Genomic DNA, 16,613 nt, shown 5'->3' with positions numbered 1-16,613 from the left:
AAAACGGAAAAAAATGGCAACACTTGTTTTTTTCTATGTAAGCGTCAATGGACTTGTAACGGTCGCCATATTATAGGGATGCTCCTATCACATATTCAGGTTAAAAATGTCCGAAAGTATTCTTGTTCAAAGTTGTAGATGCACATAGATACTCTTTGGACTGGTTTTAGACTGAATTCGGTCAATGAATTGGAAGAAGGGAAACTTCGATCGTTTTGGTACCAAACGTCAAATGACCAGTGACAGTCGCCATGTTTCAATGGTGCTCACTTTGGATTGGATTTGGATTGGATTTGGATTGGATTTGGATTGGATTTGGATTGGATTTGGATTGGATTTGGATTGGATTTGGATTGGATTTGGATTGGATTTGGATTGGATTTGGATTGGATTTGGATTGGATTTGGATTGGATTTGGATTGGATTTGGATTGGATTTGGATTGGATTTGGATTGGATTTGGATTGAATTTGGATTGGATTGGATTTGGATTGGATTTGGATTGGATTTGGATTGGATTTGGATTGGATTTGGATTGGATTTGGATTGGATTTGGATTGGATTTGGATTGGATTTGGATTGGATTTGGATTGGATTTGGATTGGATTTGGATTGGGTTTGGATTGGATTTGGATTGGATTTGGATTGGATTTGGATTGGATTTGGATTGGATTTGGATTGGTTTTGGATTGGATTTGGATTGGATTTGGATTGGATTTGGATTGGATTTGGATTGGATTTGGATTGGATTTGGATTGGATTTGGATTGGATTGGATTGGATTGGATTGGATTTGGATTGGATTTGGATTGGATTTGGATTGGATTTGAATTGGGTTTGGATTGTATTTGGATTGGATTTGGATTGGATTTGGGTTGGATTGGATTGGATTTGGATTGGGTTGGATTTGGATTGAATTTGGATTGGATTTGGACTGGATTTGGATTGGATATGGATTGGATTTGGATTGGATTTGGATTGGATTTGGATTGGATTTGGATTGGATTTGGATTGGATTTGGATTGGATTTGGATTGGATTTGGATTGGATTTGGATTGGATTTGGATTGGATTTGGATTGGATTTGGATTGGATTTGGATTGGATTTGGATTGGATTTGGATTGGATTTGGATTGGATTTGGATTGGATTTGGATTGAATTTGGATTGGATTGGATTTGGATTGGATTTGGATTGGATTTGGATTGGATTTGGATTGGATTTGGATTGGATTTGGATTGGATTTGGATTGGATTTGGATTGGGTTTGGATTGGATTTGGATTGGATTTGGATTGGATTTGGATTGGATTTGGATTGGATTTGGATTGGTTTTGGATTGGATTTGGATTGGATTTGGATTGGATTTGGATTGGATTTGGATTGGATTTGGATTGGATTTGGATTGGATTTGGATTGGATTGGATTGGATTGGATTGGATTTGGATTGGATTTGGATTGGATTTGGATTGGATTTGGATTGGATTGGATTGGATTGGATTGGATTTGGATTGGATTTGGATTGGATTTGGATTGGATTTGGATTGGGTTTGGATTGGATTTGGATTGGATTTGGATTGGATTTGGATTGGATTTGGATTGGATTTGGATTGGTTTTGGATTGGATTTGGATTGGATTTGGATTGGATTTGGATTGGATTTGGATTGTATTTGGATTGGATTTGGATTGGATTTGGGTTGGATTGGATTGGATTTGGATTGGGTTGGATTTGGATTGAATTTGGATTGGATTTGGACTGGATTTGGATTGGATATGGATTGGATTTGGATTGCTTTGGGAATCCTTTGGGGATTGCTCCAGCAGTTCCTTCGGGAATTCCTCCAGAGTTCCTTCGGAAATTCCTCCAGAGTTGCTTCGGAAATTCCTCCAGGAGTTCCTTCGGCAATTCCTCCAGGAGTTCCTTCGATAATTCCTCCAGGAGTTCCTTCGGTAGTTCTTCCAGGAGTTCCCTCGGGAATTCCTCCAGGAGTTCCCTCGGGAATTCCTCCAAGAGTTCTTTCGGGAAATCCTCCAGGAATTCCTCCGGGAATTCCTCCAGGAGTTCCTCCGGGAATTCTTCCAGTAGTTCTCCGAGAATCCCTGCAGGAGTTCATTGGAGAATTCCCGCAGGAGCTCCTTCGGGAACTCCAGCAGGAGTTCCTTCAGAAATTCTTTCAGGAGATCAATTGGGAAACCCTGCAGGAGTTTCTTTGGGAATTCTTCTAGGAATTCCTTCGGTAATTCCTCCAGGAGTTCTTTCGGGAATTCATCCAGGAGTTCCTCCGGGAATTCCTTCAGCAGTTTCTTCAGGAATTCCTCCAGCAGTTCCATTGAAAATTCCTCCAGCAGTTCCATTGAAAATTCCTCCAGCAGTTCCTTCAGAAATTCCTCCGGGAATTTCTGCAGGAGTTTATTCGAGAATCGAGAATTCACACAGGAGTTCCTTCAGAAATTCTTGCAGGAGATCCTTTGGGAAACCCTGCATTCGGGTATTCCTTCGGGAATTCTTCATGGAGTCCCTTTGGGAATTCTTTCAGCAATTCATCCTGGAGTTCCTTCAGAAATTCCTCCTTGATGGTCTGATCTGGTCTTATGGTCTTCCAGCCTTATAGTCTTCGTGTCTACCTATAGGTCTTTCCTTCTGGTCTTCTGATCTTGTGATCCCTGAATCGCCCTGTATTCTGGTCTCTTTGTCCTTTTAAGTATTCATATGTCCCCAACGATTAGTAACTCACCCATGAACTTAGGATGGTAGCCCCAGTGCACGAACGGTAAGTAGAAGAGGGATCCGGCGAAAATGAACAGCACTGCGTACAGGTACTCGATTTGAGGTTTTTCGATGATGGGCGCCGCCACTAGGTAACCGGAAATGATCATAACCAGTATTGGAATGATGAGTGGAACCTGAGGAGGGAAAAATATGAGATCTTGTTAGGATCACTGCCACCAGAAATGGGAGCCTTTTGTAACGGAACTCACTTTGTAGGGCCTTGGGTAGTTGGGTTTGGTATAACGCATCACGATCAGAGCCAGCATCGCACCACCGTAGAAAATCCAGGCCGTGAAGCTGAAGAAATCGATCAACGAATCAATGGTACCGTAGAGGACCATCGCGCCGGCAATCAGCGACTGTTCGGAAAAGATGAAGAAGGCAATGAGAGAGGGTTACGGTTGAGTTCATTGGAATTTTGAATGAAAAACGAAATGAGACTTACATGGAAAATCAGTCCAGGGGCAGGTGTCAGACGACGAACATGCACGTACGACAGGATATCCAGCAAGTGTCCCTCACGGCTGGCCGCAAAGCACAGTCTGAAAAGATAAAAGTAAATTGGAAAACTTAAGTTTTATAAAACGAACATTAAAATCCCCATCATGAATCGTGTATATTTAATGATGAACATAGATAGGGTTTCTGACCCCATTCCCGGCACTACAGGTAAACAAAATTGATCAATGCCTAAATTCACAACGAAACGACCATTTTCGTCCACTTCAATCATTTGAATCAGATACCTTATTGCGTGAACTTGTTGTTAACAGTGATTGTTGTGAAGATTATCTGTCGGGAAGTTGATTTTGAACGAGTTTACTGCATCTAGACCAGCATCAATTCTCAGCACCAGTGCCGAACTTCCAGCAAAATCAAATGGAAAATCACTTCGGCACCCATCTTTGTGCTGACGAAGTGCACCCGTCTGCGTTTAAAAGTTGTTTTGAGCAATTTTGCGGTTTCAGAGTGAACGTGTAGCTTATTGACTGTGGATCTCGTTGCGGAAATGCTGTGGGAGATGATTACCTACGGAAGGGCGTTTGGAAAATATGCGGCAAGTGATATTTTGATTTGTTTTGCTGTGAGGTGCCGGGAATTGACGCGAGTGCCCAAGTAGCTCGAAACCCTACATAGAATAGTATACTTTTAGCGAAATCCATGAGAAAACCCTTAACCATTTTTTCATTCGTTCTTATAAAGTTTTTTCTACGTTTTTCTGTAGTTTTGGCGCTCAACAGCATAAAAAGGGAAGAATATGATGCAGAATAATTGTTTTGGACATCCTAGGGCATCCAAACTGTTCTTGAGTTTAGATCGTTATGTCTACGGGTGTAACGGTAACCTTTTTCATTATACAAAGCTACGATTTGTTATCTATCATGTCCAGTAAGTCTTCTGAATGTTCAATGCACATCATCAGATCAGCTGAGGTCATCCAAACTAATAAGATGTTCAAAATATAGCATCTCCAGCAATTAAAGTTTCTGTTTTAGCTATATAGAGTTATGTTGCATAATCTATTATATTTACTGGAGCTCACAGAATATAATCAGAGAATATGAAATAGCTCCGGGATATTCAGGGCACTTGCTACTATAACTCAATCAATTTTCAACTGACTGATTTGATTTTTGGAACACGATCAGATACGTACAGCATCAAGTAAATCGGATCAAAATTGACTTAGCTATAGCAGTAAGTGCTCGAAATAGGTCCCCCCGCCCAAATCGTCCCAAACCTTACATGGAATCTAATGCCGCAAAATAGTTATTTATTCGAGGCCTGCCGCTCGATTCGTGGCTGATGTCCTCCAACCTCGGCCGTGTCCCACATTTGCCAGATCGTTCTGTACCTGGTCCACCCACCTTGCATGCTGTCCTCCAGGTCTTCTTGTACCGTCCGGATTTCTTGCAAACACCAGCTTTGCGAGGTTGTTGCCCGGCATTCTCACAACATGCCCTGCCCATCGTATCCTTCCAGCTTTTGCCACCTCCTGGATGCTAGGATCGTCGTAGAGTACAGCGAGGATTATTCTAAGCACTCCACGCTCCAACGCTATGAGTGCTTGCATGTCCTCCTCGAGTCCAGGTCTCGTGCTCGTGTTTGAGAAACTACTGTCATAGCCATAGATTTTTAATAACTGAGCTCCAGAACACTTAGGAAGACCCAGAGAACCCAAACATTTCTAAGAATGCCTTGTTACCTTCAAATATTCAGTGAACATGATCGTTTATGCAGGGTTACTCTATGTATCGGGAAAATTTTGATGCAAATGTTAAATGGATGTTCTTAGTTGTAAGGAAGTTTAGTAATCCTGAAATATCTCAAAGGTATTTTGTAATGGATCTGAGTTTCCCAGAAGTTCACAGATCGGACAATGACTGAGAGAATTCAGATTAAAAAAAAGTTTCATATAAGTTTGTTCAATCTTAAATATTTCAAAGGTACAGAACAATACCTACTAGTTTTTGAAGACTATTTGTAAATATGATTCATTATGTATCGTTATTCAATGTAGCAGGCTATCATGGCAAGTGTAGGTATAAAGTTGTGTACTCCATCAATCTTTCATGGAGTACACAACTTTATACCTACACTTGCAATGATAGCCTGCTACATTAAATAACGATACATAATACCAAAATTATCACAAAACCCATGAGAGTTAAGAAGTTTATGGATCCTATTTGGTTGTGTAACGTTACTTTTAGATAGTAATCACCAGTGGTTGTTTTTATAAACTAAGCTCATAACAGTAAGGAAGACCTATAATATCCAAACAATATATAACTACGCTTATTGTTCCTGGAACTACTTTGGTATATACAGTTGATTATGTAACACTACTTAACGTAGTGGCAAAAGCTATAATCACAAGTGTAGACCTGAAGCTATGGTCTCCGGAGTAGTTTGGTTGATCTGGAATATCACAAAAGTACTTTGGAATTACTCATGAAATGCCAAGAAGGGTATTACAGATTACAGTTGGATATGTAATGTTACAGTTCATTGTGAGAATAACTACTGCTACTGTCAAGAGATGAACTTTTGGACGACGCTAAATGTCCCAAAGGTTCATAATAATTTCTAGCAGACTTCAGGTTAATTCAGTAACCGCGGTTGAATATGCAACGTTACTCAGTATAGCAGATATGGCGACTGTTACTAGTGTAGACCTGAAGTGCTGAACTCCAAGGTAGTTTGGATGACCTGGAATATCCGTATTGTGTCTATAGATGATATTATAGATTTCAAGAGCTTCACGGATCCCGGTAGATTATGCAATGCTATAATATATGGCTAAAATACAAATAAATCTTCTTCTTCTTGTAGTTTTGAAGGACATTACTAAAGGACATTTTGGAACTCTTATCCCAGAATATAAAACACCTTTTGATATTCTTGACGAACATTAAATGAATACATATTAACGTAACCCATATTCAAAATCAATTATTTTGTTTCTCCAAACTTCATGGTGTTCGCATAGTGCCAGCGTGGGTATCCCCATTTCCTCCCTGGCTAGTGTGGTGAGTGAGATAATGGAAGGAGCGTGATTGATGAGGACCATCAATAAAAATAGAGGTGATGGTAGCTGTGCAGCAGCTTGACTCCTTCATTGACTTTGAGTTCTCGAAGGCTAACATCAGTAAGGACCTCAAGCAGGCCCAGATGAGACTTCATAAATCAATGATGTCGGCCAAGCAGCACCATGAGAAACTCATGGCAACTGTGGCAGCGGCAGAACTCGTGAAGTTGAAAGTGCCGAAGCTTACTCAGACGTAGGTCTTCCCATTCGCAAGTAGCCCTAAAAGTGCGGTGGACGCGATTACTTATGACAAGCAATCGCAGAAGCGAGTCAGGTGAGAAGCTACCACGCGTCAGGTGAGGAATTACCAGCTAGGTACCAAGCGGAGATCGCAAGGCTAGGCGATTGTTAACCCCGAAAGTCGGCGTAATGCCGGTAAGTCGGATCCCAGCCAGGTGTCCTGGAAAACTGGGAAGAGTGGACCGGAAAAGGTCGGCCCGTCCTGGATCGAAGAGAACGGGTGGTTGCTACCACTGATTGGTCCTTAGCAACCACAAGATAGGGCGGGTCAGGGGGAGGATGCCCCTTGGATCCAAGTAGAGCGGACGAAGAAGAATAAGAAAAGAAGAAGAAACCGTAGGAGAGTAGGGACACCAGCTCTAGGAAACGTAAGAGGGTAGGTGTCAAGTGCGAGAAGGACGACGCGCTCGTTATCAAGACCGAACGGTTCAAGTACTTGGAAGTTTTGAAGGCGACAAGGAGCGACGCCAAGCTCGTGGATGTGAGAACCGACGTGCACAGTATTAGACGTACTTGTACGGGTAAAATGACAAGGAGCGCAAGGGCGCTGCCTACGAATGTCTGGCGGAAGAGGTTCTTGGCGAGGGTGTCGAGGTGAGGACTTTCACATCGGAAACGACTCTGAAGATGGACAACCTAGACGGGATCACTGACGCGCATAATTTCGTCATGGCACTGTGGCAACAGTGCGACGTGCAGGTGGCCATTGCAGCCGTCCTGTTACGAAAGGTCCCGGCAGGGATATAGATGGCCTTAGCACATCTAACTGTGGCGGATGCGAACAAGTTCGTTAAAGTAGAGAAGCTAGTAGTAGTGAGCTGGTCGGTAGGCCAACTGGCTGTTCACCGGAGCCACCAGAGGCTTGCTTCAGATGCCTTGGAGCAGAACACAAGCCATGGGCACTGGAAAGGCCGTGTCGGGGATAAGCTGTGTAGGTGAAGTGAAGTTGAAGACCATAAGGCACAAGTCTGCACAAACTCTGACCAGCAGCGCTTGATTTGTTCCAGGAACTTCGCGAACAGCAAGCACCCAATGGGAGGCTAAAGTTGCCGGCCTTTCAGAAGCGCCATAACTGACAAGTTACAGTAAAGCCCGTGGATAGATGAAACTGTTTTAAGAGAAATAAGAATAAGAGAACAATTATATAAAAGAACTGTTCAATGGCCAGAGAACGATCTCATTAGGCAAAACTACAGAAGGCAAAAAAGTTGGGTTACTAGACTAATTAAGCAAAAGCAAAGAATGTATTACCAAAACGTGATTGCTCAAAGTCGCTGTAACATTCGAATGGTTTGGAAGATATGTACTTAATCAGATAGTTTTCCATGATAACACTAAAGCTCGGAACAAAAGCATCAATGAGATTTTGTATGATAACATGATTTTGAAAGATACTCCTGAAATATGCAATGCGTTTAATAAGTTTTTTGTACGTTTACCACATGAATTAGCGAGAAATTTGGAATCCATGTTCTACAATGAAAAGAAAAGTTATACATTATGCAGTACTGTTCAAAGTTCCATTGTTTTGTTACCGGTTACTCCCAACGAAATGAGTAATTATATTCGAGAGCTTAACCATTCAAGCGCTGTAGGTGTAGAAGGAATCCCTATAAGATTCATAAAGCAGAATGCAGTGACAATAGTCCCGATTTTAACTGATCTTGTGAATGCAACTCTAGAAGAAAGTAACTTTCCCAGCTGTCTAAAAACCGGTAAAATTGTGCCAATTTACAAAAATGGCCTTAAAATAATTTAAATAGGAAACTATAGACCTATTTCCATACTTCCCGCGTTGTCCAAACCATTCGAAAAGGTAATTCACCACAGGCTAAGTAGTTTCTTTACAAGAAATAAAACCATGCATGTAAATCAGTATGGCTTTCAGCCAAATTCAGGTACTCTTAGTGCTACAGTTAATTTAGTACAGTTTTTTAAAGTCAGTCGGGATGCGCCTCCGCGGTGGCCGATCGAGTAGTTCACGCAGATGCTGATCTGTATGACGACCGTGCTAAAAGGGCGAAGGCCGGTGGTAAAGCGGGTACCCATGGGCCGTGTAATGGGGAAGCAGTTTCACGAACAAGCGGGGTCAGATCCTGCTAGAGACACTGGCCATACTAGATGTCGACCTGGCTAATGTCGGTACCAAGAGTACCTTTAATCGGAATGGTGCGGAGTCGATAATTGACGTTACTATGTGGAGTCCTGGACTAACAAGTAGTTCGAACTAGAATGTAGATGATGCCTACACTCACAGCGATCACCTGGTGGTTCGCTACAGCAGGCAGCGGGTAGAGGAAGAGGCGACTAGGACAAATAGCCAAGCCCTCGTAGGTGGAAGACATCAAGCTTCAACAACGAAGTATTTGGGAGACGTTCAGCCGTGAGTGAAACGAACTCAGTCTAAGTGGGGATGAGCTGGTAGTGGTGATCTCGTGTCCATGCGATGCCACCATGCCTGGGCAAGTCCACCCTAGGAATGGGAAACTACCGGCTTACGTGTGGACTCAAGTGATTGCAGACCTGCGCTACCATAAGCGCCTCCCTACGGGCTGTGGCGGAACGAGGATGAGCGAAATGAACGACGGGTGGTGTTCGTTCCTGCCAAGGTCGCACTGAAAACCGAGATGAGGGCAAATAAAAAGGCCTGCTTTGAGGGTCTCTATCAAAGTGCCAATGCGAATCCATGTGGTGATGCCTACAGGATCGTGATGACCAAGACAAGAGGTATAATGGCTCCTTCAGAGCAGTCTGCAGAGATATTGCAGGGGACCATTGAGGGGCTCTTTTCTTGTCATGATGGCAGCTGGGGCGTTCGTAGGACAGCCGGGGACTGGGCCTGGCGATGAGGAGAGGGTCACCTATGTGGAATTTGCGGGGATAGCAAAGTCCCTTAGCGTAGGTAAGGTCCCAGGTACGGATGGAGTTACGAACCTCGTTTTAAAAGCAGCTATTGCAGATGCTTTTGAGATGTTCAGGTCTGCTATGCAGAAATGCTTGGACGAGGGAGTTTTCCCAGAAGTTTGGAAAGACGGGGAAACCACCCGGAGACCCGTCGGCATATAGACCAATATGGTTGATCGATACGGCGAGGAAGGTGCTCAAAAAGATCATCCTCAATAGAATGTTGAGGCACACCAAAGGTGTCTGTAAATAATCTCTCGAGCAATCAGTCAAGCTTCCGGAAGGAGAGGTATGCCGTAGACAAGACACTATCTTGTCGGTTACAAAGATCACCAAGATAGCGCTCCAGCGTAAGAGAAGGGGTATTCGCTACTATGCAGTAGTGACTCTGGATGTAAGGAACGCGTTCAACAGCGCCAGTTAGCCGGCTATTGCTGATGCGCTCCTGCGTCTGGGGATACCCGAGTACCTGTACAAGATTCTCGGAAGCTACTTTCCGAATCGAGTACTAGTTTACGACACAGAGGTGGGTCGGAAGTGCTTTCGCATAACCTCCTCAGGTGTCCCGCAAGGTTCCATCCTGGGTCCGGTGTTATGGAATGTCATGTATAACGAGGTGTTGAGGTTAAAGTTCCCGGTGGGGGTGGAGATCGTCGGCTTCGCTGACGATATTACGATGGAGGCCTGGAGGTCTACAATGGAGAACAGAAGTGGAATTGAAGGTACAACCTCTTTGACAGATCGCGGAGCTGTGGTTAATTTTTTTCAATTAGAGCACAAACTTCTGATTCAGTCTATTTTAGGCAATTCTAAAGGTATACCTACGCTGAAAGGACTATCATTTGACGCTTGAGGATTTGAATAGTTCTACACGCCACCAGATGTTTTCGTCTTGGTTTTGGCCTCTCTATCAATCTTCCGCAGTCGAAAAACCATGAATATTGCCTTTAGTCTTGTTTGTATGCAACCAAGATAGGTAGGTACGATAGGTACGTCTCGTTCGTCACAGATAATTAATTTAATCATCAGACAATCACAAATTCTGTGCCAAAATAATCTTACAAGAAAACTAATACCCTAGCACCTCCCTCCCTCCCCTCTCAGAAGAGGTAGATACCTATACTCCTGTGTATTGACCGACTTACCTTCCGGCGGCAAACAGCGTTCCGTTGGCGCTGCCAAACGTACTGATGGTGACACTCAGCGGCATGAGCCAGGCCAGCGCGCCCAGAATGCGATTGCCGAAGGTGACCGCCACGGCTTCCGATTCGATCATCTCGGTGGCCGACATGGCCGCCAGGTAGGACACGTTGATCAGCGCATAGCACAGCGTCACCAGCGGGATGCCGATGATGATCGATCGGGGCAGGTTTCTGGCAGGATGGGAAGTCACGTGTTAGTTATCAATAACGAGGCATACATGAGGAATGGGAACTCACTTGCTCGGGTTCTGGATCTCCTCGGTGACGTAGTTCAGATTGTTCCACCCGTCGTAGGCCCACAGACCGGTGTAGAAGGCCGTCGCGATCGCCCCCAGCGACGGCGTCGGTCCGCTAAATGCATTCTGCAGGTGTTGGGTGTTGCCTTGTAGTAGCTTGTAGGCGCCGCCGCAGATGACGATCAGCACCGCAACCAGTTTCGCAGAGGTAAAGATATTTTGTACAGCCATCCCTAAATTAACGCTATAACAATTTACAAATAAAATGCTCACTGCTCGGTGTGACCGGCCGACGGATGCATAGGCGAAGGAGGTTGCGTTGACGGTGATGGAGCGCGATTTCAGCATTGAGGAAGAAACAAAAGACAGGCACAGGTGTTAGTTTTGATCTGAGTTGAATAAACATTCCTTAATATATAAGTGATTCATTTTGCATACAGACGCTACGGGGCGTTTATGCAAAATGATCCTACCCTTATCTTATAGGTCAAACGAGTGGGTCTGAAGTTTTGTGAAATGGTATTTAATGAAATGGTGTTCAAATCTTGGATATGTAGAAGTGAAACAATCGTTTTTTGGTGTAATTCTGCATACTAAAAGTTAAATTTCTTCAGGGATTCCTGCAAAACTTCTTTCAGGGATTCCTCCAACACTTTCTTCAGGGAAAAATCTGAAAGGTCCCGTCAGCGGATAAACTTGGAGTTCACTCAAGGATGCCCCAGAGGTTCCTCCAGGGATTCCACCAGGAATTTTTTCAGAGATTTCTCGGCTCTGTGGTTTCTTCAAGGATTTATTCAAGAGTCCTTCAGGAATTTCATCGGGGATTTCTGCAGTAGTTCCTTCGCGGATTGCTTCCAGGATCTTCAGGATTCTTCCTAAAGTTCCTACAGGGGTTCCTACAGAAATTTATTTGGAGATTGCTCCAGGAGATCCTTCAGGGATTCCTCCAGGAGTTTTTCGGTGATTCTTCCAGGAGAGATAATTCTCTCCAGATTCCTTTAGAGATACCCTCCAAGAATTCATTCGTAGATTTTTTTCTGATATTTTATGATTCCTCAGGAGTTTTCTATTCGATGGGATTCTGAGATGCTACATAGACGTTTTAGAGGGTTTCAGAGAGTCTTAAGTACGTTAAAAGGGGTCCGAGAGGATTTCAGGGAGTTCCGGACGACTTTCAGCGGGTTTAATAAGCAATACCGTGTACCCCCGTTGGTTTGACCTCATCTATTCTGAACAATTTTTAATTTGACCCCCTCTAATCTGCACATCGTTCAAACTAAAAATGGATCAAACGTCATTCTGCTCATGGAACGGAGTGAAACGGAACGCATAATCAAAACAAAACAGCAAAAAGGGTTACCATCAGTGTGTTTTTCGATGCCTACAGGGTTACTAGAAGTTCAAATTAAAAAATGTACCCCGTTGGTTTGCATGATGTGTCGTTCAAACCAACGGGGGTAGACGGTACAGAGGGCTTCAGGGGCGTTTTCGCAGGTTCTGGAGGGTATTTCCTTTACCTTCTGGAGCTCACCCGAACCCTTCGAAACTCCTGAAAACACCTATGTAACGACTCTATAACGTTTCGGAGGCCCGTCGAAAATCCACTGAAGCTTCTTCAAATGCCTCCAAAACATGCGCGTAACTACAGCCCATTTTGTCCCTCAGTTTCAATGCCGTCCCAAGTAACAATGAATGCTGAACAGTGAGAGTATTAGCTAAACAATAGCTGGTTGATGGTGTCAATGACTGAACACAATGACAGCTGAATATTGGTCTGAAGTATGGCTTCAACCTCTTCAATCAGCATACAATACAATACATAGATGGCTGAATATCAAGTTGAACAGAATATTATTCATCTGGGTAACCAGCGCTAAACCATACACCAACATGCAGAATTAATCATCTGTTGTTTAACCTTTAATGAAATATTTTTGACAGCTGACCCAAGCAAAATGTTTCGCGAAGTCTACTTCGCTTCTTCAGCCTCAATACAGACTTAGTTCAACCTATGTTCTTGACTATTCAGACACAACAAGTAATGCTCTTGTTTTCGAGGATATGTATACAATTGTGTGTGGTGTAGGTGCTAAGGTGAGTGACTATAAATCAGGAGGTCCGAGGTCAATTCCCGGTTTTCCCACAGATTAACTTATACATTTCTTAACATCTCTCCTGGAAATAGACGCAGCTAATGGTAAAAATAGGCTCACGAAAGTGCTTTTAATTCATTTTTATACCAATAATAAATTTAATTGATTACTGATTAAGCGCATATTAAGCCTAAAATGAGTCTTCCAATGAATCTCAAATCAGGTAAAGGTTGAATAAAATCAGCAAAATTAGTTGTTTAGGAGCTGAATAAAGGATTGTACCTCTTGTGTTCGGCTATTATTCAAATGAAGGCTGATTTTAAATAGTTGGAGAAACGTTTGTACAGCATCAAATTGTTACCTGGGTTGCGTGCTTATTGTGCACTACAGCCATCGGGCCAAATCGCTAAAGTTACGTACATGCTCTAGGATCCACCAAAAACCGCCTCTAACCGCATGTAACGCTCTTAAACCCCTCCGAAGCCTCCACGGACAGAAATGTTGCCTGATTGATATACACTCAAACCTCCATTTAGGTAGGATCCATTTAGGTAAAATCTATTTAGGTCCCTCCATTTAGGTAACGTTACCTAAATAGAATTTGGTTGTGTTCAGAGCAGTTTTAGTACTTAAGATTGATGACGTCATACCCGACATTAACCTATCATTCACCTGTTTTTATTTTGGCCACCAAACCCAACATAGACCCAACAGTTGTTCGATGTTGGTCCAACAGTGGCCCAACATACGATAAAAATTTATCCGACATTGACCCGGCATTCAACAATTTTTCAGTCTGGCGGAATTTTTCAGTGTTTTTTGTGTTCCGTGCCCAGCTAGTCATTTGCATGACAATTCTCACCTGAGACCCTCCAAAACCCCCGAAAACGCCCCTGAAGCCCCTCTCCTCCAGAAACTCCCTTGAAAGTTCTCTGAAACTCCGCATGACCATCTTTAAATTTCCTATTCGAGTCACTCTCCCTAGTTAAACTTCTTTGCAACCTTGTATTCCATTTAGGTAATGAACTGAATCCATTTAGGTAATGAATCCATTTAGGTAAAAATTCTATTTAGGCAGTCCCGACTCATTACCTAAATGGAGGTTTTGGTGTAACCTTCTCCATAGTTCTCACAAGCCTATAAGATATTCTTGGCATAATTTCTTCATATGGTTGATTCACAATATTTTGATGTCTACATCAAGCATATGTTTGGGTTAAATGAACATCATTGAACATCAACCATCCAATGTTTATACCAAGCATATATGTCATAACTTGAAGCATTGCTTGAACCCGTATTGACCGAGCCTGACTACTGTCTGTTCAATCATTGTTCATCATGGCCACGGTTGTGCAGTATCGGCGACGATATCGTCGCCGCGTTGTGATTTTAAATTATTATTACCATTATTATCGTTAGGTGCCGTGTCGGGATTGGGTGAATCGTTTCTTTCGGAAGAAATTAAAATGTAACTTCACAGAATACGCTACTTCAGCTTCAGCTTGTACACAGCCAAAAATGCAGCAGCTGGAGCAAGAGCCAGCCACCACGCAATCCTGATAAAACCGCCCGGTTCGAACCGTGAAAGGCTAAAACAAAAATAAAGAATATGCAAGGAAATATTTTTCTAATTAAACGTTCCTATAATAGTCGTATTTTGGTGTAATTTGTTACAATTAGAACATATTGCACTAAAATACGATCATTATAGAAATGTTTAACCAAATTTTAAAGCTGTTAATGATTCTAGAAATACAACATAACTTCATTTGAATGAATTTTAAGTTAAGTATAAGTATGCTTGAATCTATCATGTGAATAAATGAGCTGTCAAACCATCAACAATAAATATTGTTGAAGAAAGCAAAATATTGTTGAATCAAGCATATTGTTTTGCTCTAATTAATTCATCAATTTAGGTCATTTCAATCTTCTGTTATGCTTCATCCTATTGTATTATGCGTAATACAATCTCAAAAGGGGATTAGGGTATCGGGATGCTTCGTTGGCATAGCCCCCTCGTTCGGCCTATCTCAATGTAAACCAAAAACTCAAACAAACACGCATAACTAAATATCGGAAAAGCTATGCGCCAAACAACTGTAACATTTCGTTTCAATTTTAGCACTTTGGAGCATTAAAATTGAATGAAAATGTCACTTTATTTAACTTTTGTAGACGCCATGATTCTTCGGCTTAGTGGGTAGTCTATACACATGATCGTAAATGGCATGATTCTGGAACATTTCGAATTGACTTTCCAATAACTAAACATTTGATGCGACGATTAAAGACGCTATTTTGAACTTGCGAATTTTTTTTCAACGAATAATAACTATTTTACAAATTGAATGTGGGCCGAATATTGAGGACATTTTTTTCACTATGTACCCAAAATCTTGGCCCATCAGTAAAATGACGTCAAAAACAACGATAAAAAGACGTCAACAACATTTCTTGCGTAAGAACCAGAAAGAACAAACAGGAAGAAAGATTTTGTGTACGGTGACTGTAAAAATATAACACAATAATAGGGTTGCGTTGTTTTCGTTACTAGATTAAGAATGAATTTTAGTTGAAGTGATTTATTTATAGTTTTTTGAAAATTTGGCTCCGAATATGTAATTTGAAAGTAAGATTGGTGAATAAACAGAGATAATACTTCAGCAGAAATATTGAAAAAATGAGATAATAAGTGGTTCTAGTGCATGGAAAGCAATAGGCCAACGATGTATCCGCTAATAGGCCATTTTTTGTACCATAGACCAACGTTGCATACCATCGCATCGAATCTTTTCAGCTTAATTAAGTAAATTCTTGAATATTTACGTAAGTTTACTTCCAATTGGTGAAACATGCATTGCCTAGAGTGTGTAATAGGATCAACATATTATTTCTAGTGCTATTAATTCATGAGTTATGGGCAAAATTGTCAAGGCGGCTTGCATATTAGGCCAAGGAATGGTACACATACCCTATATAAAAGTCAGTGCATAAATATGCTTGTTTGCGACCATATTATGATTGATGTAACTTTATTGTTTTCTCCGTGTCCGAAAATGCCTATGTAGCGCTTCTGTAACGTTTCGGGAACCCGCTGAAATCCTCTGAAGCTTCTTGAAATGCCTCCAAATTCACCCTGAAATCCCTTCGAACCGCATGTAACGCACTTAAAACCCTCCGAAACCCCCGAAAACGCTTATGTAACGCCTCTATAACGCCTCGGTAACGTCTCTGAAACCCACCGAAAATCCTCTGAAACTTCCTGGAATGCTTCCGAAATCCCCCATGTAACGCCACTGAAGCATCCTGGAATCTCTAAAACGCCTCTGAAAACTCTCTGAAATGCCCTGTAACCCCTTAAAAAGCTCTTGAAGCTCCCCCGAGACATCTTGGAACCGCCTGAAACCTTTTCACATCTATTGTGACTTGATTTTTTACGACGTTTTTTAAATAACGCAGTTTTTTTACGCGAAACACGGACCGCGTAAGAAACTTCAGTGTATATCATTTGTCTATTTTTTTCCTCATTTGACTTTACGCTTAATATGAAGGGTACTATACTAGATATTCAGCTA

At 42.2% G+C, this 16,613-nt stretch overlaps 1 protein-coding gene across 3 annotated transcripts in view; it reads right to left on the bottom strand.

The window, feature by feature from the left end:
- Positions 1 to 16,613, bottom strand: part of LOC109402030 (b(0,+)-type amino acid transporter 1) — a 230,332-nt gene that overhangs the window by 5,282 nt on the left and 208,437 nt on the right. For all 3 annotated transcript variants that reach the window (XM_062857104.1, XM_062857103.1, XM_062857102.1), the window contains 5 exons: positions 10,941 to 11,211; positions 10,647 to 10,874; positions 3,211 to 3,307; positions 2,975 to 3,124; positions 2,731 to 2,899 (listed from right to left, as the gene is read on the bottom strand). In XM_062857104.1, the coding sequence (XP_062713088.1) occupies positions 2,731 to 2,899; positions 2,975 to 3,124; positions 3,211 to 3,307; positions 10,647 to 10,874; positions 10,941 to 11,211 (915 nt within the window). The remainder of the gene's footprint in view (positions 1 to 2,730; positions 2,900 to 2,974; positions 3,125 to 3,210; positions 3,308 to 10,646; positions 10,875 to 10,940; positions 11,212 to 16,613) is intronic.

The sequence above is a fragment of the Aedes albopictus genome, chromosome 3, assembly GCF_035046485.1.
Source record: "Aedes albopictus strain Foshan chromosome 3, AalbF5, whole genome shotgun sequence".
NCBI classification, from domain to species: domain Eukaryota; kingdom Metazoa; phylum Arthropoda; class Insecta; order Diptera; family Culicidae; genus Aedes; species Aedes albopictus.
Note: the sequence above shows the minus strand (reverse complement) of the source record. Positions and strands in the feature narration are given on the sequence as shown.